The sequence below is a fragment of the Sphaeramia orbicularis genome, chromosome 3, assembly GCF_902148855.1.
Source record: "Sphaeramia orbicularis chromosome 3, fSphaOr1.1, whole genome shotgun sequence".
NCBI classification, from domain to species: Eukaryota; Metazoa; Chordata; class Actinopteri; order Kurtiformes; family Apogonidae; genus Sphaeramia; species Sphaeramia orbicularis.
The window spans coordinates 33332399-33356148 of record NC_043959.1 but is presented as its reverse complement, the minus strand read 5'-3'; the positions used below and the strand labels follow the sequence as shown (position 1 = coordinate 33356148).

The 23750-nt window shown below is 36.7% G+C and overlaps 1 protein-coding gene and 1 non-coding gene across 2 annotated transcripts; both read right to left on the bottom strand.

The window, feature by feature from the left end:
• Window positions 1-641: 641 nt before the first annotated feature.
• Window positions 642-20705, bottom strand: lrp3 (low density lipoprotein receptor-related protein 3). Its single transcript, XM_030131247.1, is given in 8 exon segments — window positions 642-2194; window positions 3271-3403; window positions 4811-5283; window positions 7623-7801; window positions 7804-8238; window positions 10163-10368; window positions 12644-12782; window positions 20467-20705. Coding segments are annotated over 8 exon segments (2472 nt in total). The 5' UTR covers window positions 20531-20705; the 3' UTR covers window positions 642-1351.
• A 2971-nt stretch (window positions 20706-23676) lies between these two features.
• trnat-agu (transfer RNA threonine (anticodon AGU)) lies at window positions 23677-23750 on the bottom strand. The gene has a single exon. It is a non-coding gene; the product is annotated as a tRNA-Thr (tRNA).

Sequence of the window (23750 nt, the reverse complement as noted above, 5' to 3'; positions counted from 1 at the left end):
GCCAACAAGTTTATGGCAACATAACTTAAGACCTACCATATAAAATGTAATACCTTTTAAAGACTTTTTTAAGGTATTAAATGCAGATTTGGAAATCAAGACTTTTTAAGACCTAGCAGGAACCCTGTTATTTCTTTAGGCTTCCAGAAATCAATATTTGTTGGACTAAAATTTTACATAGCTGTTGGGTGCCATTATACCGCTCCTGCTGTAAAAAAATACAAGCAATTCAGCTTAGTCATAGTTTGTGTTCTTCTATCTTTCTCTAGATCCCATTTTAGAGGTTTTCAGCAGGGTTCAGGTCTTAAAATGTGGAGAGGTCTCTACTTTTGTCAAAGCTATACAGTCGCAGGAAAAATTATTAGACCACCCCTTGTTTTCTTCAATTTCTAGTTCATTTTAATGGCTGGTACAACTAAAGGTACATTTGTTTGAACAAATATAATTATAACAACAAAAATACCTCATAGGAGTTTAATTTCAGAGCTGATATCAGGCCATTTTCCATGGTTTTCTTGATAATAACCAAAATCACTTCAGTTCTTACATCAATAGCTATGGCATTGTACTGACAAAAACAGTGCTTTTAGGCATTCCATGTTTTCTTTTCTGTCTGTTTTAGTCACATGATACGCACAGGAGTTAGTACTTGATTACGTAACCATTGTTTTTGATGACTTTGATGGTCTAATAATTTTTTTTCGCGACTGTATATAGTAAAATACAGATTTGTGAAGTTAGCCTAATAAAACATCATGAGGAAAAGGTTTCATAAAAGTGGCCACACTATTAATAAAATAATTTTTCTTTGAATTGTACTGGAAATGTTCTATGTTTGGATAATAAATACTGACAAAAGGCGGCATCATTGAACCTCAGTCTGTGATGTGAAAGGGAGAACCATCTGTGATCATGCAATAGGCTTTTATGGTTCACAGTATATAGCGGTGCATAATGGCTCTGGGTAACGACACAAAGGCTGCTTTGGCGCTGTGAAACATGTTTGCCAATACAAGGCCAGAAATGATTTTTCTGTTGATATAACCCAAACGTCTTACATTGTCACTCTTACAGTGCGTGTTTCATAATGTGAGACACTACAAACGCTGGTTTTATTCATCTAAGGAAAAGACTGCATAAAGTTTCTACCCATTCACATTGTTGAGATGGATATGAGCTATTCATATTGTCCAGAAGGGAAACCACATTGATCAACTGCTCCCCCTTGTGGAGGGCTGAGGTACTGGTCTAACATCTGGAGGTTTTGGGGACACTTTCAAGGTCACTTTAGCAGAACAGATATTGCATCAGGTCTACAAAGAGCGAAAGGAGAGTTATCTTCTTCAGCTCCTCAGCACGGTGTCGTCCCCCTCCCTGGGTTCCCTCCCTCATCGCTCAGGGGTCTCCTGCTGGGCCTATAGCGCTTACTCCTTTTCCCCCTGCTTTTTATTTCCCTGCTTGGCACTTCTGGAGTTAGGTGGCTGTCACTGTCCTCTGTTTTTACAGAAGAAGGCGAGGGGTCAGAGGGTGAAGTCACATCTGACCCCTCTTTGTCACGTTGGGTAGTGGAGGTCTGGGAGCTGCTGGGAAACACAGGGGGTGAGATAGGAGACAAGGGCCCGAGGGGGGAGTACCGTCTCACTGAAACACCCTTGAGGTTAACGGCAAGCTCCAGAACTAGTTTCCTGGATACACGGGTATGGCAGGGGGGTGCAGAGGCTTCCTGTGGGGTGAGAGGATGTCCGCTGTGGGCTGAATAGTTACTCTGTCCGGGAGTGGGAGGCTCGGACTGTGGGCCCCTGCTGACAGGTGACAGCTCCCCCTCCTCTTGACTGCCCACTGACTGTGGAGACAGAGGTGATGGAGGGCTTTCTGATGAACAGGGCTGCAGGTCCATGTTGGCTGAGCAACAGGAACGTGGCACTAAATCAGCTTCATCCCCAAATCCAGCTCCAGACCTGGACTGAGGCCCCGCTTCCGCGACAGTTCGGTAGCTGTGGAGCCCCAAGGTGATCTGAGTGGGTCCAGGGGGATCAAGAAGGGGGGCGTGGCCTCGGGCTCTCCCTCCACTGTGGAAAATACGAGTCCACAGGTTCCCCAGGCGCCGCCGGGAGGACGAGGAGTTGGAACGTCGTGTTGAGTGACGTCTGATCTGTCTGCGCATCGCCAAGCGCAAGTTCTGTAACACAGATGCCTGGAGGGGAGGAAGGGGAGGAAGAGGGGGGGGCACAGAGAGGAAAACTGAGAAAATTCAGTTTTGCTTCTACCTAACTGTCAAAAGAGGCCTCACAGAGATATTTTGTACAAATCCAACAGTACTGTGAGTCATGCAGTCTTCTTTAAATACTTGTGCTGCAGAATTCAGAATAAAATCAGTTCTAATTTGATTAAAACATATTTTAACTCAAAACAAACTCAAAAGGCGTTGACCATATCCAAAAAACTAGAAAAGCACTTGAAGAGTGCAGTCGATATGCTGGTTAAAGTAACAAAGATTTCTGTTTTGTTGTCTTTGGTGGAATCTATTGGCCATAAGTTGTCATTTCTACCAGATCCAAAGATGTTCCAGAAGTCATTTGGTGTTGGCTGGTGCCTGTAGGCCACTACCATGTTATTATGGTAATTATAGTATTTCCCAACGAGTGAGATTTTCCGTGTGACAGTGTGAACTCTCAGCAGACAAGTTTTCAGTTAGTCTACTTTAAGTCAAGTATTCAGGTGTTTTTTCTGTGTATGAAGTTGTACCAGTGGCTGAATGAGTAGCACATGTAACACACACACAACTGTTCATAGAATGACCTTCAAATAATTTCGACAGTGGATCACAGACTTAATCACTGTGTGAAGTCATTTGGTGATAGACATCTATTGAAATTAAAATTTCCAAAATTGTACAAAAACTCTAGAACCTGTAGAGTGTTCAAAAAGGTAGTGCTGTGTGTTATGACAGTACACATTATGTAACAACTGAAAAAGCATCTATTATTTTATATTTTACTTCACTGTGTTACAAATCACAAACTATGGAAATATTTTTTGTGATTTGGACAAAGCTTTATGCTTTATGTCTTCTCTTCTTTATCCAGTTATCAAATGGCCTTTATCAGGATATAGCTGAGTGCACAGCCCTGTGCTTAGGATGATGTACAGATAATTTCCCCTCAACCATAATTAAATCCACTACAACTGAAGTTAGCACACCAGTGTTGTTGTGTTACCCAAACTCTACATTTAGGTCCTGCTGAGGCTGGATCCATGTGAATTTATTACCTGTGTGGGGTTGTACACTGGGAAGTCCTCCACTGGAGGGATGAGACCCTGGGCGATCAGCTGACCATAAGAGGGTGGAGCCTCTCTCTGAACAAAATCTGCCTCCATTCGAGTCATCTGAGTCTCAAATGATCTACAGGAAGAGAGTAAGGCAGCAGTAAGGGAAAAACAGTTAGAGAGCCTAATGAAAGCATTTTATGCTACTTTCACACTCTAGGTCACAGGTGTCAAACATGCGGCCCGGGGGCCAAGTCCGGCCCGCCAAAAGGTCCAATCTGGCCCGTGGGATGAATTTGTGAAATGCAAAAACTACACTGAAGATATTAACAATCAATGGTATTAAAATCATTTTAGGTCAATTCAATCTAAAATGAAAAAGTGACCAGCAAAACATTATCATAATAACCTATAAATAAAGAAAACCACAAATTTCTCTCTTTGTTTTTGTGTAAAAAAGGTAAAATTCCACAAAAATTTTTACATTTACAGACTAGCCTTTTACAAAAAATGTCAATAACCTGAAATGTCTTAAGAGAAGTATGTAGAATTTTACCAATATTCTGCCTGTTACTACATGTTTTGTGTATTTGTAGCTCCACTGTGATCTGTAAGTTATGATGCACATGTATAAATGATAAACTAAAGTGTAATATTGCTAAAATTGCACTTATTTTTCTTAAGAATTTTCGGGTTGTTCATATTTGTTCATGTTATGTTCAAGAACAGTTTGTAGATGTGAGCATTTTAATTACAGAATTTGACTTTTTTCACTCAAAAACAGAAAACTTTGGTGTCAACATTATTTATCAGTTCTTATCCTATTATTTATATTATTTTACTGGTCTGGCCCACTTTATAACATACTAGTCTGTATGTGGCCCCTGAACTAAAATGAGTTTGACACCCCTGTTCTAGGTGTTAAAGCTCAATTGCCATTTTTTTACTGAAATCTGATTTTTATTGTGTGATTATTCACATTATAATTCAAATGTGATGCCATCAGACTCATGTGTGAACCGTCTACAGTCCTGAAGTGACCTACATGCACTGAAGACGTGACATCAAACACAGCACATTGTGTTTAGAGAAGTAAATATGGATCTTGCCGAATTGTGATGTCTATTGCATTTCAGTGATGTAAAAGTTAAAGATAAAATACAAACATGACTGTTCAGACTGAAGTCACATTGCAAAACATCAGATATGTATCTGATTTAGGACCACATTTTAAAGTGGATTTGGTCCATTTTTACCTGCATCATGAACATAGTGTTAGTCTGAGAATCCTTGACAGTAACCTGAGCTCATGTCTTCTGAAACAACAGCAATAAGATGCGACAACAGACTGTGACAGTGTGTCTCAGACAGAGGATGAGATTCTTAAGGCTGTTGCTATGGTGACAGACTGTTCCAGACACACAGTACAAGATAACTTGAAACAATGAGGACAAACAAGTACACAACAGTCAACAGCAGAGGAGCGGGAGCAGCGATAAATGTGGTGGAGTGAGCACATAGAAGTGAGGCGCTGTGTCCTCACCTGTACTCTCGGCTCCTGAGGGAGTGCAGTTTGAGTGCACATCCAAGGGCGATGACCAGAAGGAGACTGCACACCAGACTGCCAATCAAAGCCGCTGTGATCACCTTCCTGGGCACCGCTGCGAGGCAGTCCCTCTCATCGCTCCCGTCAAGGCAGTCCTCCTGGCCGTCGCAGCGCCACGTCTCAAAGATGCACAGGTTGGTCCCGCAGTGGAAGTTTCCAGGTTGGCAGTCGTAGCAGTTCTTTTCATCTGAGCCGTCTGGACACCTCTTCTGGTTGTTGCAGCGCTCAGAGGCCGGGTAGCACACTCCACTAGCGCCCTCACAGGGGAACTCTCCCTCAGGGCAGATGGGGCAGGACTCCTCGTCGCGGCCAGACGGGCAGTGCCAGTATCCGTCGCAGCGTTGACGCTCAGAGAAGCAGCCCTGATCGCTGCCGCAGGGACGCTCACCGGGGAAACAGTAACCTTTAACCTGAAGGGGTCAAAGAGAAATATGTCACTGACCAGACACTGAAGAAAAACACATACACTCAACTGTCTCTATGAATACATTATTTTTTACACTCTCTCTACAGTCAGGAGATTCCACACAATATAACATATGTCGTACAACCAAGGTTAAAAAGTAATATTTAATAACACCTTTGCATTTCAGTCACTTCTCCTCCTTTTCTATGTTGGTTACTTATTTATGTATGTATGTATGTATGTATGTATGTATGTATTTATTTATTATCATTATTATTATTATTATTATTATTATTATTATCTGCACATTGCTCTGTTGTTTTCTATCTTCCTCTAACATGCCTATGCGTCTGTCTGTCCTGGTCAACACTGTCCATTCATCCGTCCGTCTGTCCATCACAAGGCCGAAGTCAAACCCTGATATTTAAAGTTGTTGTTGTAAAGGTGGTCTACGTCCAATCCACAGCCTAAGCATTTTTTTTTATCAGGAATCATGAAAAATAGGTTCATGGGAGGCAATATGTTCCTATGAGTCATTTATTATTATCATTATTATCTGCACATTGCTCTGTTGTTTTCTATTTTCCTCTATTTTAAATGTGTGTGTTTTTAAATGTTCGCTTAATTTGACTATCAATCCTGTGAACTGTAATTTTTTTTCACTGTACCAATGTTGAATGACAATAAAGCAATCTTGAAACTTGAAAAATGACAATTAAGTGAAAATGCACTGTGCACTCTCCCTTCAGCAGTGAATAGTGTGAAACTGCCTCCCCATAGACAATGAATGTGCACAGTGAAAGTAACAGGTGATGGTGGACAAGAAACGAAGAATAATGTAGCAAGCCTATTTAAAAACTAATTAAACATTAACTAAGATTAAAAATGAGAGGTTTAAACAAATATAATATAAAAGCTATTACCCATTTCCCTTCACAACCTTGAGTATCAGACATATCGTCGCTGTCGAGCAGAAACCTCTTATGTCTAAAACAGTTCTTTTTCAGGAAATTGGAAAATCTACATATATTCTAAATAAATGAATGGAGTTAAGAGATGTAGTCACAAGCTGTTTTCAACACATTTCATTAGTTTCATTTCTAAAACTGCCAGGCCAACGTGAAGACCAGTGTTGGAAGTAACACATTACAAAAGTAAAACATTAAAGTAACTGGATACGTTTTGCTGTGACACAGTCGTGTAAGGCATTACTAATCAATTTTCGGTAATATTTTACTTGGTACATGTTCAGTAGCGCTTGCATTACAACACACTTTTCACCCATAATTTAATTCCTCAAATGAAAAAAACAACAACAGAAAAACAGCAAGACCACGAGACCTTAAGGAATCAAAACTGCATCAGGAAAGTTGTACTACTGGGTTCTACTGCGCATGCACCATTTATGACTACAGTGAAGTCTGTATGTAACTCGAAAGAAAGACAGACAGACAGACAGACAGACAGACAGACAGACAGACAGACAGACAGACAGATAGACAGATAGATAGATAGATAGATAGATAGATAGATAGATAGATAGATAGATAGATAGATAGATAGATAGATAGATAGATAGATAGATAGATAGATAGATAGATAGATTTACTTTATTAATCCCCAAGGGTATTTTCAAAATAAGTGATACAGGAGTCACATAATGCAATACAATTCTGAGACAGTAATATTGTAAGGTAAGGAATTCCTTTTAACCCTTTCATGTATACTGGTCACTACAGTGGACACTTATTCTACAGCTGTTCTCTTGTATATTCATGGATTTTTAAAAATTTTTTTTTTTTTACACATATCTTTATAAAGTTTTAAGACATTAAATATCGTTTCTGACATGAATGTGTGTAGATCTCCCCTGAGTGTAATAGTTATAGTTTCCACGCAATTATCAGTAAATGCATGTTTCTTCACTTCAAAAATTAAATGCATGGTGTCCAGCTGAGTGGACATTTTTGCAACTTCATGAGAAACAGGTTCCTAAGAATTTTATTTTTATTATTATTACTATTTTTTTTATGTATTTTTTTTTACTTTTTTAAATTGATTTATTTTTCATAAGAAAATTTTCAATTGCATTGTTTTTTTCATGCCTAAAGACAAATAAAAACGCTCAGGAAAAAAAATCTTGATTAAGGTTCTCATAATTTGTGCATGAAAGGGTTAAATAACAGTAACACGTAATCTGTAATAGATTACAGTTTGGAAGTAACTTGTGTAACACTGGTGAAGACAAACCAATAGAATCATTTTATGACAAAAAAAGAAAAAGATCAAAACTGGACTTATGGGGTTTCTGCTGGACAGTTAGGGTATGTGTTATTTTGGTACCTGGTATGTTGCATTGAAGCCGTGTCCAGGGCTGTGAGGCTGTGCCAGGTACAACACACTCATCTGTCCGCGGCTGGACTCCAGCAGGGCCGGCCGTCTGTTGTTATGATACGACAACACTTGGAGGAGGTGCTCCGCCCGCTGCAGCAGGCCGTCGTACACATGCAGGGAGTCCCCGGGCCCAGCTGCAGGTCCAGCTGCAGCACGATGGGTTTGGGGTCCTGGGTGTCCAGCAGCCAGGAACACCTCAGCTCCACCGTGGCGCTCCTGTTGGCCCGGAAGAAATCTGGGGAGGCAAAGGAACCGTAGAAGTTCCCCAAACGTTTCCCACAGGTGGTGTCGGGGCAGCCCAGCTCGTCGGTCCGGTCCGGGCAGTCTGGGGATCCGTTACAACGTAAGGATGCAGGGAGGCAGCGGGTGGACTGGGCTTGGGTGCAAGGAACAGAACCGAGGGGGCAGAGTCCAGACTGGGCCTCGGTAGGAGGAGGGGAGCAGCTGCGTTCGTCTGTGGCGTCTCCGCATTCGTCCTGGCCGTTGCACTTCCAGGAGCGAGGAAGACACTTCCCATTCCCACACAGGAACTCATCGGACTGACAGCTGCTCTGACCCAGATGACCTACAGAGGAAACAACCGACACTGAGGAGGAGGACTGGAAACATCTCATCAGAGTTTACATCACAGATCACACATATAACCAAAACAAGGTGGATTATGGGTCACTGCTTCGAAACTCACTGAGCCTTCCCAGAAAAATCAGGTGAAAACTTGTATTTACTCCATGGACCCTTAAAAAATCCAACAGCTTGGCCAAAAATACAATCCAAACCCAAATAGTCTATAGTCATGGATGTTTTAGGGGTCTGAGCTAAATGTCATTATTACTGTGTTAAGATAAGATAAGATAAGATAAGATAAGATAAGATAAGATAAGATAACATAAGATAACATAACATAACATAACATAACAGGAAGATATGTTAAGTTAAGATAAGTTAAGTTAAGAAGATAAGATAGGTTAAGATAATTTAAGTTAAGATAAGTTAAGAAGGTAAGATAAGTTATGATAAGTTAAGCTAAGTTAAGAAGATAAGATAATTTAAGTTATGATAAGTTAAGAAGATAAGATAGAATAAGTTAAGTGAAGATAAGTTAAGTTAAGAAGATAAGTTAAGTTAAGTTAAGTTAAGAAGATAAGTTAAGATAAGTTAAGTTAAGAAGATAAGATAAGTTAAGTTACGATAAGTAAAGTTAAGAAAATAAGTTAAGATAAGATGATACATTAAGTTAAGAAGATAAGTTAAGATAAGTTAAGAAGATAAGATAAGTTAAGTTATGATAAGTTAAGACAATAAGATAAAATAAGTTAAGTGAAGATAAGTTAAGTCAAGAAGATAAATTAAGATAAGAAGATACGTTAAGTTAAGAAGATAAGTCAAGTTAAGAAGATAAGTTAAGTTATGACAAGTTAAGAAGATAAGATAAAATAAGTTAAGTGAAGATAAGTTAAGAAGATAAGTTCAGATAAGATAAATTAAGTTAAGAAGATAAGATAAGTTAAGATAAGAAGATACGTTAAGTTGAGAAGATAAGTTATTATAAGTTAAGAAGATAAGATAAAATAAGTTAAGTGAAGATAAGTTACGACGATAAGTTAAGTTAAGAAGAAAAGTTAAGATACGAAGATACGTTGAGTTAAGAAGATAAGTTAAAATAAGTTAAGAAGATAAGTTTAGTTATGATAAGTTAAGACAATAAGATAAAATAAGTTAAATGAAGATAAGTTAAGAAGATAAGTTAAGATAAGTTAAGTTAAGAAGATAAGTTAAGTTAAGAAGATAAGATAAGATAAGATAAGATAAGATAAGATAAGATAAGATAAGATAAGACTTTATTTATCCCACTGTGGAGAAATTTGACTGTTAACAGCATTAACATACAACAAGCAAGTGCAGAGAAAAAGACAGGAGGAGAAAATCATAAACAAGTAAAAAATTAAACATGCGGAGAAAAATAAGAAATTTGGTGTTTATATAAATATTTATACAAATATAGAATTACAATTCAAATCAAATATTATTTACTCATGTACATGGTGGTTCCACATGCTCATGGTGGACTTCAGGACTTATTGATTAGAGTAATGCCAATTCTTTCACATTTTTACGATATACATAATCATATTAAACAATGTTATCACATACCCATAAAAAAATACTTACCAGGAAATTAAAGAAATCCTTCTTATGAAAATATACAATTAAATATATGTTTTTTAGCAAAAGATTTATCAGTGTGTGTGGTGCTTATTTTTTTCTGTTGCACATAATATAATTTGGTTGCTAGAAAAGAAAAAGACATTTTTAAAGCTTTTACAAATACTTTTTACATATACTATTTAATTTCAGCTACACTGCAAAAAAGAGGTATCTAAAAACACTAAATCTGAGGAAAAAGGTACGTAACACAAGTGAAATATCTGTCCATGCAGCAGGATACTTTCATTTGACGAGCCGTCCCACTGGTGACTTCTCTTGTTTACCTCTGATGTAGGAGAGTCGAAAGCCCTGAGCTTGTCCAGAGCTGTTGGTCTGAGAGTGGAAGTAGAGCCAAACACGCCCCCTGGTGGACATGAAAGGTGGAGGCAGCATGGACCCACACAGCCTGGAGTCCCCGTTCCATGTGGGCGTCATCATGAGCCAGTCCCCGACGCAATGCTCCGACTCCAAGATGTCAAAGTTACGGAAACTGTGGCGGAACATCAGTGACGTCAGACTCCACCATGACTGCGATGTTATATGTAGGTATATGGAGGTATTCTTTTTTTTTTTTTTTTTTTGTAACTTATGTTTTATTAGTTTTAAAAGAACAACAACAACAAAAAAAAAAAAAAAAACATAACAACATAAATAAATAAGTCTGGGTAGCACAGTCTCATCAATTATTTTGCTTATATAATGTCCATTTTTTCCACTTTTTGTTCATTTGTGGTTCTTGTAGTCTCAATCTGTGTGTTAGTTTTTCCATTAGAAATACGTCCTCGATCGTAGTTATCCATCAATCCTTTGATGGTACGTTCATCTTCCCCCAATTCCTTGTTATACATTTTTTTGCAGCTATCAACATCACCTTTACCAAATATTTATCGTATTCACATATAGTGTCATCACCAAAGTTGCATAAATAAAGAATTTCAGGTTTCTTTGGAATTGTGTATCCTAATACTTGACATAGGACATTGCAGATCATTTCCCAATATTCCGAAAGTTTTGAACATTTCCAAAAAACATGAGAATGGTCAACATCCATCTCCCCGCATTCTCTCCAACATTCCTGATGCCTCTGGAACTGTTTACTTTTAAACTTGGGTGTAATAAAAGATCTTATAAGATTTTTCCAGGCAAATTCCCTCCATGTCCGAGAGCTAGTAGTTCTATGATGTAATTTCCACGTTTAGCCAATCTATATCATCAATTTCTATGTCAAATTCTCTTTCCCATTTCACTTTTACATAGTGAGTTGTTTGCTTATCGGGATTTATTAAGGCTTTATATAATGTTGAGATTATCCTAATATTACTATCTTTATATGCTTTAGTCATGATTTGAACCACATCGCTCTCTTCCATGGAGGGTCCCACCTGTATTTCCCCTTTGTAATAGTCTCTCATTTGAAGATAACGGAAAAAATCATGTTTCTCAAATTGATATTTTTGTGCTAAAGTTTGGAAAATCTCCAGCCTTCCATTATTTTCCAGAACACACCAAGCTGTAACTCCCTTGGTTACCCAATGTTTATAGTTTTGGTCAATTTTGGATGGCATAAATTTACTATCATATGTCATCCGTTTTAGTTTTTGTTGCATGTCTTTGGACTTTATGTGTACGCAGCATTCCAAACCAAATATTAAATGTATGTTTAATTATTAAGCCTAAATTAATTTTATTTTTTTCATAAGAATCTTTATCTCCAAGAAAGTTTTGGATAGGCTGTTCCAGTGCTCCAATTTCAATATCTTTCCACTTACCACAGTAACATGGATTACACCAACAATATACAGGGTGAGGAAGCACAATTTACAAAGAACATTTAGTTGTTTTTTCTCAGCAGGCACTACGTCAATTGTTTTGAAACCAAACACATATTGATGTCATAATCATACCTAACACTATTATCCATACCTTTTCACAAACTTTTGCCCATATGAGAAATCAGGAAAGCAAACGTCAAAGAGTGTGTGATTTGCTGAATGCACTCGTCACACCAAAGGAGATTTCAAAAATAGTTGGAGTGTCCATAAAGACTGTTTATAATGGAAAGAAGAGAATGACTATGAGCAAAACTATTACGAGAAAGTCTGGAAGATACTATTAAAGAAGAATGGGAGAAGTTGTCACCCAAATATTTGAGGAACACTTGCGCAAGTTTCAGGAAGCGTGTGAAGGCAGTTATTGAGAAAGAAGGAGGACACATAGAATAAAAACATTTTCTATTATGTAAATTTTCTTGTGGCAAATAAATTCTCATGACTTTCAATAAACTAATTGGTCATACACTGTCTTTCAATCCCTGCCTCAAAATATTGTAAATTTTGCTTCCCCACCCTGTATATATTTTAATTGTGCAGTTTGATAGTATCCTTTTAACTTTGGTAACGCCATCCCTCCCATCTGTTTGGGTAACTGGAGAGTTCCGTACCTTACCCTAGGTCTGTTGCTCTCCCAAATAAACCTTGCTATTATTCTATCCCAAATTGTAAATTGAGTTTGAGTAACCTCTACTGGTAGGGCTTGAAATAAAAAGAGAAATCTAGGTAGAATGTTCATTTTTACTATTTCAACTCTGGAACTAAAATCCAAGCGCAAAGTGGTCTTAGGTATTTGTAGGTATTCTATTGGCTTTTGTTGTGCTTTGTAATTTCTGCACCACGTTGGAGAGCTCTACCTCAGTTTCGTTGTACTTGTACGAAGACAATAAAGAGATTCTGATTCTGATGATGTGTTGTATGTGCAGAACACTTTACCTGATGGTGATGACCTCCCCCTGACCTCCCTGGATATGCCAGCTGCAGTTAACTCCAGCGGGGTAGTTTAAAGGCCACGAGGGGCTGTAGATGACACCTCTGCGTTCTGTATGGACCTCCACCCGCTCACTGCAGCCGGCTGCACAACAAAGACACACAGACACTAATTAACAGCCTATTGGAAACCTTATGGACGTTAGATCCAACTGGCAGAGGGGCTGAGTAAGGAATGAAATGAAAGCAATTCATCAAGTTCAGAGCTAATCCTGAAAGATTAGGGTTTTCTTTGGAAAGCGCTGTTATTATGGGGTAACACTTACAAAAACCAAACTACAACCATTATTCACACCTTAAAAGAGAGTGATACGGATAATAAACAGTATGGGATATCTGGAACGTACCAATAAACTATTCTCACATACACTCAAATTAAAGGATCTGGAGGAAATTAAAACAACACAAATATTATACAAAGCAAGAAATAAATGAGCTGATTAGCAACGGCATGTAAAATTGGGGTAGGACAATATAAACTCAGCTTCTTCCTACTCCTTTTCAGACATAAAGTTTTGTTAAAGAGCCACAATGACATTGTTATACATTTGTGTGATATTTATTTTCTTTTTTGGTGGATTTATTTCCATATATTGGAGTGTCCTTTTAAATCTGGAATTTCTTTTGCCTACTTAACTTTCAAATAAAGTCTATCTATTTCTGTATGTTATTTGACAAATGAAACAAAATATCTCAGGTGCATTTTTAAACTTGTTATTGTTTGATGTTATATTTGAGGTGATGTATGAGGGAGAGTGGAAAAGTTCTGAGACAAATGGTAGAATTTCCAAATGCATAATGCACAGCTTCAGCAATTCTACAAAGAAGTCTAGTGATGGAAACATAGATTACACTGGTCAACAACAAATTTATTGTTTAAGTTTTTTGAGCTGATTTAGGATAATTTTGGTGTGCTGAATCCAAAAATCACATTAATTTTGCTCAATCAGGTCAACTTTCTGAACTATGCTACGTATTGGCTTTTTAACATTTTTGCTTATATTTATGGGCATTTTCACATTATATGATACAAAATTCTTTCATATTTCTTGCAATAAACGAGTTCTGAAGATTTCACTTCTGCCAATTTATGATTAATGTTTTTTTTAATATTACAGGTGAATGAAATGGTTTCAACTAGAAGATCTTGCAAAAATAAGCCTGACGTATTCTGCTACATCTGCGGTGAATACACCATTGTACCTAACAGGAATCCTGTTAGAAAATGATTTTTTTTCTCTTAAAACTTATTTTGGGTGAGAACTATATAAAAAAATCAACTGATAAAGTCACAAAAATGTAATCCATTTTGTGAGAAGATCAAATTTTTCAAAATCAAATTAGCAAAAAAACCTGACCTGATTGAGAAAAACAGATGTCATTTTTGGATTTAGCGGTGCAAAATGGTCCTAATTCATCTGAAAAAACCTAGACAACTTGCAAAAAACATTTTTTTGTAACCCACTGTTACGAAAGTGTTTAGACTCTAACAGAAAAAGAATTTTATTATTTTGATAACAAAAAGGGAACTTTTTGACTCTCCCTCACATTACTGGGATTAACAAAAAGGGAACAAAAAACCTGAAATATTGGATTATAATACTATATTATTCATTCAATTCTCAAACTTAATTCTTGGGAGGGTTCCAGAGATGCTGGAGTCTATCTCAGCTGCCAATGGGTGAAGGCAGGGTACGCTGGATGTGGGTAATATAAACTATGTAGGTCCAACATTATGAAAAAGTACAGTTTTTTCAATTTTTAATCAAATATCCACTACAACACTTATACCCTCCACAAAATATATATAAAATGGAAATAACAAAAAATCCTGTATAGTTACAAACTGTGTAGCCAGAAAACAAATCAGCTAGAATCATGACACATCCATAAAACTGATTTTAAAAAAAAACTGAGATGACATTGTTTTGACGATACTGCACTGACAGAAGATTCATACATTTAAAGAGGTTTCATCTTTTTGAAACAATTCTCCATAACAAATGACCCCGGTGCCTCTGGGGGGAGCTCAGAGATGATCACATGAAAACTAAAACAGATGCAGCAGCAGTCGAACTGGCAGCCTAGGCGACCGCATCACCCGCTGCCATCGCATCAGCGCCCCAGGGACCTACACCCAGGGTGGAGGTGGGAAAGAGCAGCAGGAATACGACACAGAGCACATGCAACAAACACTGTCGGACTGTAATAGACAGAGGCTTTAGTGTCATGGCTGAGGCTGAAGGGGCTGAGGACTTGATAATCCTGAAGCTAAAAAAATACACAAGGTTAGCCTTTTACTCCAAGTTTTTGCAATAAAACAGACATGAGATGCAGAAAATGGGTATGACTTAGACTAGTGGTTCTCAGACTTCTTACAGTGGAGTACCCCCTGAAATATACTTTATTAGCCAAGTACCCCCAACTATCGCTTCAGCATTTTTGATTGAAAAAAAATTTGGCAAAATTTGTTCCTGGTGTCTGTTTTTTTTTTTTTTTTTTTAACTAAAATACACTGTTTTAAGCATTTATTATTTCTAATAATGATCATTAATGGCCAGATATTGACAGTTAAGTTCTTCCTGAAAACAAAGGTGCAAAAAAATGGGCAAAAAAGACATTTGGTGACACTTTAATTGCAAAGAAAACATGAAGACACCTATTATACCTGTTATAATAGCATTTTAAAAGGGTTAAAAAGCTGAACTTACAAATATGCATGTGTGTATATGTGTTCATATACAGTCGTGGAATAAATTATTAGACCCCCCTTGTTTTCTTCTATTTCTTGCTCATTTTAATGCCTGGTACAACTAAAGGTACATTTGTTTGGACAAATGTAATGAAAACAACAAAAATAGCTCATAAGAATTTAATTTCAGAGCTGATATCTAGTTATTTTCTATATTTTCTTGATAATAACCAAAATCACTTCAGTTCTTACATCAATAGCTATGGCATTGTACTGACTAAAACAGTGCTTTTAGGCATTCCATGTTTTCTTTTCTATCTGTTTTAGTCACATGATACACACAGGAGTTAGTACTGGATTGCATAACCATTGTTTTTGATGACTTTTGATGGTCTAATAATTTTTTCTGTGACAGTATATGTATGTGTTCTGTACATATATTTGAAAGGGGGTTATATATTTTTGTATGTAAGTATATTATGTTCGGCTGTATATGAACTTAACAAAGGTGTAGTACTTGGGGTGGGTGGAGTGGGTGGGGGGGCAGTTGGATCGGAACTGGATTCAACAGTTTCATGTTCAAGTTGTATGTTTCTTGTTATACCTTTTGAAATTGAAAATAAAAAAGACCCTGATCCAAAAAAAAAAGTGTTAAAAGAAAAACACACACACTCACACACACACACACACATAAGAAGAAGAAGCTGTGTAAACAGTGCTTAATTCACCAGAACCACAGAGACAGAACATTAGCTGAACTGCTACAGTGATTATCCAACACGGTCACATGGTCCAGACTCGGCCCAGTTCTGCTGAGTGTGTGTGTTTGTTTCAGGCTTTCTTGATGAATCAGTGAAGTCAGCAGAGTGAAGCCACCACGGGGGGGGTGGGGGTGGGGGTGGGGGTATCATTTAGGGCTTGTGATGGATATCGACCACACTGACATGCATGGGTAAATACTCAGGTCTGTGCGGCAGGAAAACAGTAGCACAGCTGTGATACTGTTTGACCACAATAAGCAGATGTCATTTTATGGTCATTAACGTGAAAGGACCGTACACTGTAGGATTAGTTAATACTAACTACTCCTCCCTCATGCTGGGGAAACAGGAGGCTCAGTGATGTCAACATTGTGTAAATCAACATGTTTACAAGTAGCGTCGCTGTTTAAAAAGCTGAATTCTTTCTGCCAACTTAGAATTTGGCAGAATGAGTCGTAAAAGGCTTTGAATCGAGTCACAACAATGAAAAAAAAAACAGCTGAAAGACCTGTTGGACTAATGGGGTGCAACAACAAACTGACTGTTCTCAACACAAATTAGATCAAATGCTCGATGCAAAACACTAAGTGGAAAAAAAAATCCATGAATCCATGAGTTTAACATGAGTAAATGCACACATTTACACCAAATACAGACAAAGTCAATGATGGAATGTAACAGCTTTTAGTTTAAACTTTAGGTATTTGTACTTTTCTAATGTTTTTGTTTTGTTTGTTTTTTTACATTTTATACAACTTTATGCTTCTTCTACTACTCTTACCAAGTGTATTTTTCTCATTTCTACTCCAAATATCTCATCACACTTAAAATAAGATCGATTTTTTTGCTTAATTCAAGATTTTTTTTGCGTAATTCAAGCTAAAAATTCTGCCAGTGGAACAAGTAAAAATTATCTTGGTAAGATTTCTTAAAATAAGAAAGATCCATTATCTAAAAAATAAGTTCTTATATCTCACTGAAAAGTCACTCTTTAGGTGATTATGTCTTATTTTAAGTGTGATGAGATATATTAACAAGAAATGACAAAATTACACTTGATAAAATTTTGATTTTTGCAGCATAGAGGCAAATATTCTACAAAACAATAGCAAATATTCTGATATAATGTAATGCCCCATTAATTATCAGTATCACAATTTGTTCCATTTTATGTTAAATTTTATTAGTTTATAGAGTCAGAATAGACACATTAATTGTTTCCCTGGATATGATTATTTTCCCATGTTTTGTATGTTCTACCTCTGTGTTTCTGAATCACATGCAATAGTTCAAAAACAAAAATAATCATTAAGTTTAAAAGAGAAAAAAAATATTTAAAAACTTGAGAGAAATGATAGTTTGAGATTTATTATAATTATTGATATCAGTGGATGTAAACATTTTTGCATTACAACAATTTGAGTCATTTTCCCAAACCTGAGATTTATATTTATCTGACAACTTTAGCTACTTTTTATTTCCTGTCCTAGAACCACATATCTCCCATATCTTGCATCAAATGTGTCAACTTTGAGTGATTGCGATGAAGTAAATAATGAAGTGAGAACATGTTTGTGCTTCATAAGACAAATAAACTCTTACAAATCCCTCTGGGACTAGCTGAGATACATAAATTCCACAGGACAGCGACACAAATGAAACACACCATGATTTATAGAACACGATGCATGGCTGTAAATTAAACTTTCAACAAATGAACTCAACCTTAAACATCATCAGCAGTAAAATGCATCATGCAATAGTGTCTTACATAACAGTTCAACACTGACTAGGCTCATTCTGCTGCACAATAACTACTTTGCTGTCACATTTCAAGCACAATTTGCTGATGATACATGCTGCTTTTGCATAAATTAGGCTTTAAGCTCGACATTTACTTGTAGATTTGTAGTATTTTCACAGTTTGGTATTACACTGGAAAAAATCTAAATCTCACTAAGTGTATTTCTCTCATTTCTAGTCAAAATATCTCATCACACTTAAAATAAGACATAATCACCTAAAGAGTAACTTTTCAGTGAGATATAAGAATTTATTTTGAGACAATAGATCTTGAAAATCTTATTTCAAGAAATCTTACCAAGATAATTTTCACTTGTTCCATTGGCAGATTTTTTTTTTTTGCTTAATTCAAGATTTTTTTTTTTGCTTAATTCAAGAAAAAAAATTCTACCAATGGAACAAGTGAAAATTATCTTGGCCAGATTTCTTGAAATAAGATTTTCAAGATCTATAGTCTCAAAATAAGTTCTTATATCTCACTGAAAAGTCACTCTTTAGGTGATTATGTCTTATTTTAAGTGTGATGAGGAGGGGTGTAAGAAAATATTGGTTCTGCAATATATTGTGATATTTCATTTCACAATACTGTATCGATACTAAAAAGTACTGTATCGATATGTTTAAGTATTTATTCAAATGCAGATATTATGGAGGTTCATTTTATATAATAATAATAATAATAATAATAATAATAATAATAATAATCATTATTATTATTATGTAATACTCTTTTATTAAATAATGTTAGTTCCTTTGTAGGGATTGCACAAAAATACTGTTCTGATGTTAGTTCTGAACTAATAGAATATGAACATTTGAACAGGATCTTAAACTGTAATGTCTGTAAAACATAATTTAAGTTTTAACACAGGAACATTTTGTGATATAGCATTAGAACATGTTCTGATCAAATAAAAATGTGTTTAGTATCCGTGCATATGTCTGGTGTAATTCAATTCTTCAAGGATATAATCATTTTTAAAAAAAGAAATGAACAAAAAAATCCTCTTTTTATCAGTATCATGATATCGTATTGTGATCCTAGTATTGTGATTTGTATCGTATCACCAGATTCTTGCCAATACACACCCTTAGTGATGAGATATTTTAACTAGAAATGAGAAAAATACACTTGGTAAGATTTAGATTTTTGCAGTGTCTCCAGTCCTACCCCCTGGTTTTCAGTGAGATACAAGAACTTATTTTTAGACAATAGATCTTAAAAATCTGATTTCAAGAAATCTTACCAAGATAATTTTCACTTGTTCCACTGGCAGATTTTTTCCTTAATTCAAGCAAAAAAATATTTGTATGACTGTTTTTTGTTTTTTTTACTTGTTTTTAGAGGGGCATTTCTTCCAGTCTAGTACTTATACTTAAATCAAGGATATGTATGTTTCTTCTGCCACTGCTGACATAAAACTATCAACTGCAAACAAATCCAACAGTGTAATGGGACTCATCATACACAAATCTGCACCAAATGACACCAGAGATGCTTTATTATTGCAGCTCAGGGGTGATATGGCGCATTTTAGAATATTTATAACAGATAAGAGAGGCACAGTTGCTGTAACTTTTCTCTGTTAGATTCATTGAGTGCAAAGTTAAGCCTTTCAATTTTTCATCTCTGTTGTTTACAAAAAACAAGACTTAATCCTCTGTGGCTCCTAAAAAAAATCCTGGCCTCATTGCACTATATATCCCCTGAACAATGCATCCTCTGTTTCCTTAGTGATAAAACACCAAGAAAAAGAAAAAAAAAAAAAGAGAGAGAGAGTGTGTGTGTAATAAGGTGAGGTATCAAACAAGCACTGGCATGTGTTATGAGTGTGTGTTTTCTGTGTTGTGTCACATTTCTTTGAAATGCTTTTCACATAAGGATCTGGAGAACCTGTAATACACTGAAGTGGCAGATCTGCTCCTTATTTTCACACCAGTAAAGTGCTGGATATGATAATAAGGAGAAGCAAGGGGGGGGGGGGGGGTAGAGAGAAAGAGGGATTGACTGGCTGCAGAGAAGCAGTGATGTAATGCTGATAGCAGCATCACATTTGTGAAAGCGCATCCATGTTTCCACACTAACCCTGATCATTTCCCCACCACAGATCAATAGCCCCGCAGGTCTGTGTTCAGTGATACCCTCATATTCTCACAGCAGACAGTCAAAACATGAAAACACTGATCAGATCACTTTATCCAAATGACACAGGAGAAACTAGCAGGGAAATAATAACTTCCTCTGTGAGGGTGTGAACGGGAGGTGCTGTAGGAGTGATCTACAGGGGAATCAGATGAATTCAAAGCAAACAAAAGTAAATGAAGGACATGCAGATGCAGTGAAGGTAAATCTATGGAGGACAGGAAGTAAAGCTGGGGGTTTTCTCATGTGACGGGGACCACTTTACCATGCAGTCTCCAGGTGTGTTATGGCCTGTGTTAAACCCATGTACAGTGCAGATGTGTGTGTCCAGATGAGAGCAGAGCAGTGGCCATGCATTGTTGTTCCTCACCTGCACAGAGCTGAGCAGAGCACAGCCCCAGCAGCCCCAGCAGCAGCAGCTCCACCGGCCCCATGGTCCGCCGGGGACTTCGGCTATTATCTCCGAACAGATTTAAGCAGTTTGATCGACATCTGCGTCCACCGGAGAACCAGCCGCATCTGTTTTCAGCTCAGAAGAACCGTGCACAACCGGAGCTCCTCATTAAGAAGAAGCATTGTGTCCTTTGCAGCGGCAGCAGAGACAGTAGCGCTAAGTTAGCAGCAGGAAGCCAGGTCACTTCCGGTTAGCGGTTTCAAAATAAAAGCACCGGTTTGATACTAGGTTCTATTTAGAGCAGGGGTGTCAAACTCATTTTAGTTCAGGGGCCACATTCAGCCCAATTTGATCTCAAGTGGGCCGGACCAGTAAGATAACAGTGAAAAAAGTAAAATTACATTATGATCAGGTTTACATCTACAAAGTTTCCTTACAAATCTGAATAACATGAACAACTTGAATTGTCTTAAGAAAAACAAGTGAAATTTTAACAATATTCTGCCTCGGTTTATCAGTTTATCATTTACACATGTGCATTACAATTGCACAAAGCATTTAGTAACAGGCAGAATATTAGTAAAATTGCATTTACTTTTCTTAAGACACTTCCGTTTGTTCATATTTGTTCAGGTTATTCATGTTTTATGAATATTTTCATGTAATTTTACTTTTTTACACCAAAAAAACACAGAGAAAATTTGGGGTTGTCATCATTTATAGATTATTATGATATTATTTCACTGTTTCTGACCCACTTGAAATCTAATTGGACTGTATGTGTCTGTATGTGGAACCTGAATTAAAAGGATTTTGACACCACTGATTGTTCATATCTTCAGTGTAATTTTTGCATTTCACAAATTCATCCCACAGGCCGGATGGGACCCGTTGGCGGGCTGGATTTGGCCCCCGGGCCGCATGTTTGACACCTGTGATTTAGAGTGTTAAATTCATTTTAGTTCTGAGGCCACATTCTGCAAGTATGAGCTCAAGCAGGCCAGGTCATTAAAATAACAGCATAATGACTTAGAAAAATAATGACAACTTCATTTTTTTCTGTTTGCTTTGGTGCAAAAACATAAAATTACATAAAGAAAATGTTTACTTTTTATTTTATTTTTATTTTATTGGTTAATTCAATAGGGACCATGCATATTTATGAACACTGTTGTATAAAAAAAATACACCCATGTAAATATGCCAGAATTAGTAAAGATAACTACTTTTCATCTGCAGTGCCTAAGCAGGTGACAGAACAAGCCAACATTAATACATCACTCATTCACTATAAATTAAAAAATTTAAAAATACACATAATGATGAGGACATAGAAAATCATCAAAACAAACAAACAAATAAACAACTAGAAAAGCACTCGGAGAGCGCAGACTTCCACCATGGCAGATCAGTGCCCCCCCCCCGTGCCCCCCGATCACCACCAAAATTTAATCATTTGTTCCTTGTGCCAGTATCAACATTTCCTGAAATTTTCATTCAAATCCGTCCATAACGTTTTGAGTTATCTTGCACACATACAGACAGACAGACAAACCAACGCCGGCAAAAACATAACCTCCTTGGTGGAGGTAAAAAAACAAATAGACATAGGATGATCACAGGGGCAGTAGCCTAAACATTCATCTCTGTACTTACATACAATTTAACAGAGAAAGTGAATGGGTACATACTATCCTTTCACAAAAAAAGTGGATAGCCTAATCATGAACAACCTGAAATTTCTTCAGAAAAATCATCATTTATGCATCTGCATCACAGATCACAGTGGATGTGCAAACGCACCAAATATTTAGCAAGAGTTATAATATCGTTAAATATTGTTTGGAATTTGGATTTGGCATTATTTATGGGTTATTATGCTATTATTTTACTGATCTGACCCACCTGAGATTAGATTGGGCTGAATGCGGTTCCTGAACTAAAATGAAAGATCTTCAATGTAATTTTTGCATTTTGCAAATTCATCCCGCAAGCCAGATTGGAACCTTTGGGCCTGGTTTAGGCCTACAGTTCATATGTTTGACACCCCTGACTTACAATACAATATATAACACCTTTTCTGCAAATAAAAGCAGTAAGTAGTAGCAAATTATCACATTTCAGTGACAGTAAAAATCGTAATAAAAACAATGAAAGTCATTAAATATCAAAAAATAAAACAGAAGTTGACAAAATAAATATACAAAATAATGTAAATGTTTACATGACCGTGCAAAGGCTAGTAATGAATTTGTTTGTTTATGTAACTAGAGCCAAAACAATTAAAATGGATGAGCGATTTTATTTGTTTGTTCGTTGTTTTAAGTCTGTATTTCCCGATTCAGCTTAAGTGGCATGCACCTTTTCTTAGATTAATATTTCTTTGTTATTATTATTATTATTATTATTATTATTATTAGAATAGAATATTTTGATTTGTCATTGTAACGTACCACAAAATTATAACACCATCCAGGGTTATATAAAAACAATTACAGAAATAAGATGAAATAAGTAAGATTAATTCAAAACATTCTTGTCATGATGTTAATATCAATTATAATTATTATTGTTGTTGTTTTTCTTCTTAACTCCTGTGTGATTGTAAATGGGATATATTTGAATTATACAGCAAACAACACATTTCTGCTGGGTTTAATGGAAAAAAAAAAAAATGAAGCTAAGAGCAGAGGAAGTCTTATTTTGGAGAATACAAAGTGTAACTTCCGCACACATTGCGGTGCACTTTAGTGTGTTTGTCTTGCCGCATCGAACAGGACAAAGTGGTCCACAGTACTCTTTGTTTACAGGTCTTATCTACACGCACACCTGTATTGGATAAAATGAAAGAGTTTGGCAGAAACTGCAGATGTAGCCCTTGAGTTAAATACAAGTGAGTTCAGATATTTTGCAGTAAAAATGTCGGGAAGAGTGAAAATAGGATTTCTTCTGAATTTCCTCCACCATCCATTGTCGTTTGAAGGTTTCTTGGTTTTTTGTCGCCCCCTTGTGGCCGTTTGGGTGTATTGCACATCATGAGGATATTGCAGATATGTTAGTTACTGTCACCTCCATTTTTGACGACATACAATTGAACAATTTAATGAGTATATGAGGTTACAAATAGCAAAGAATCAGTGAGAAAAGATGATAGTATGGGGATAGGTAAGAAAAATAAAGATTAAAAGGCACCGCTGGGATTCGAACCCAGGATCTCCTGTTTACTAGACAGGCGCTTTAACCAACTAAGCCACGGCGCC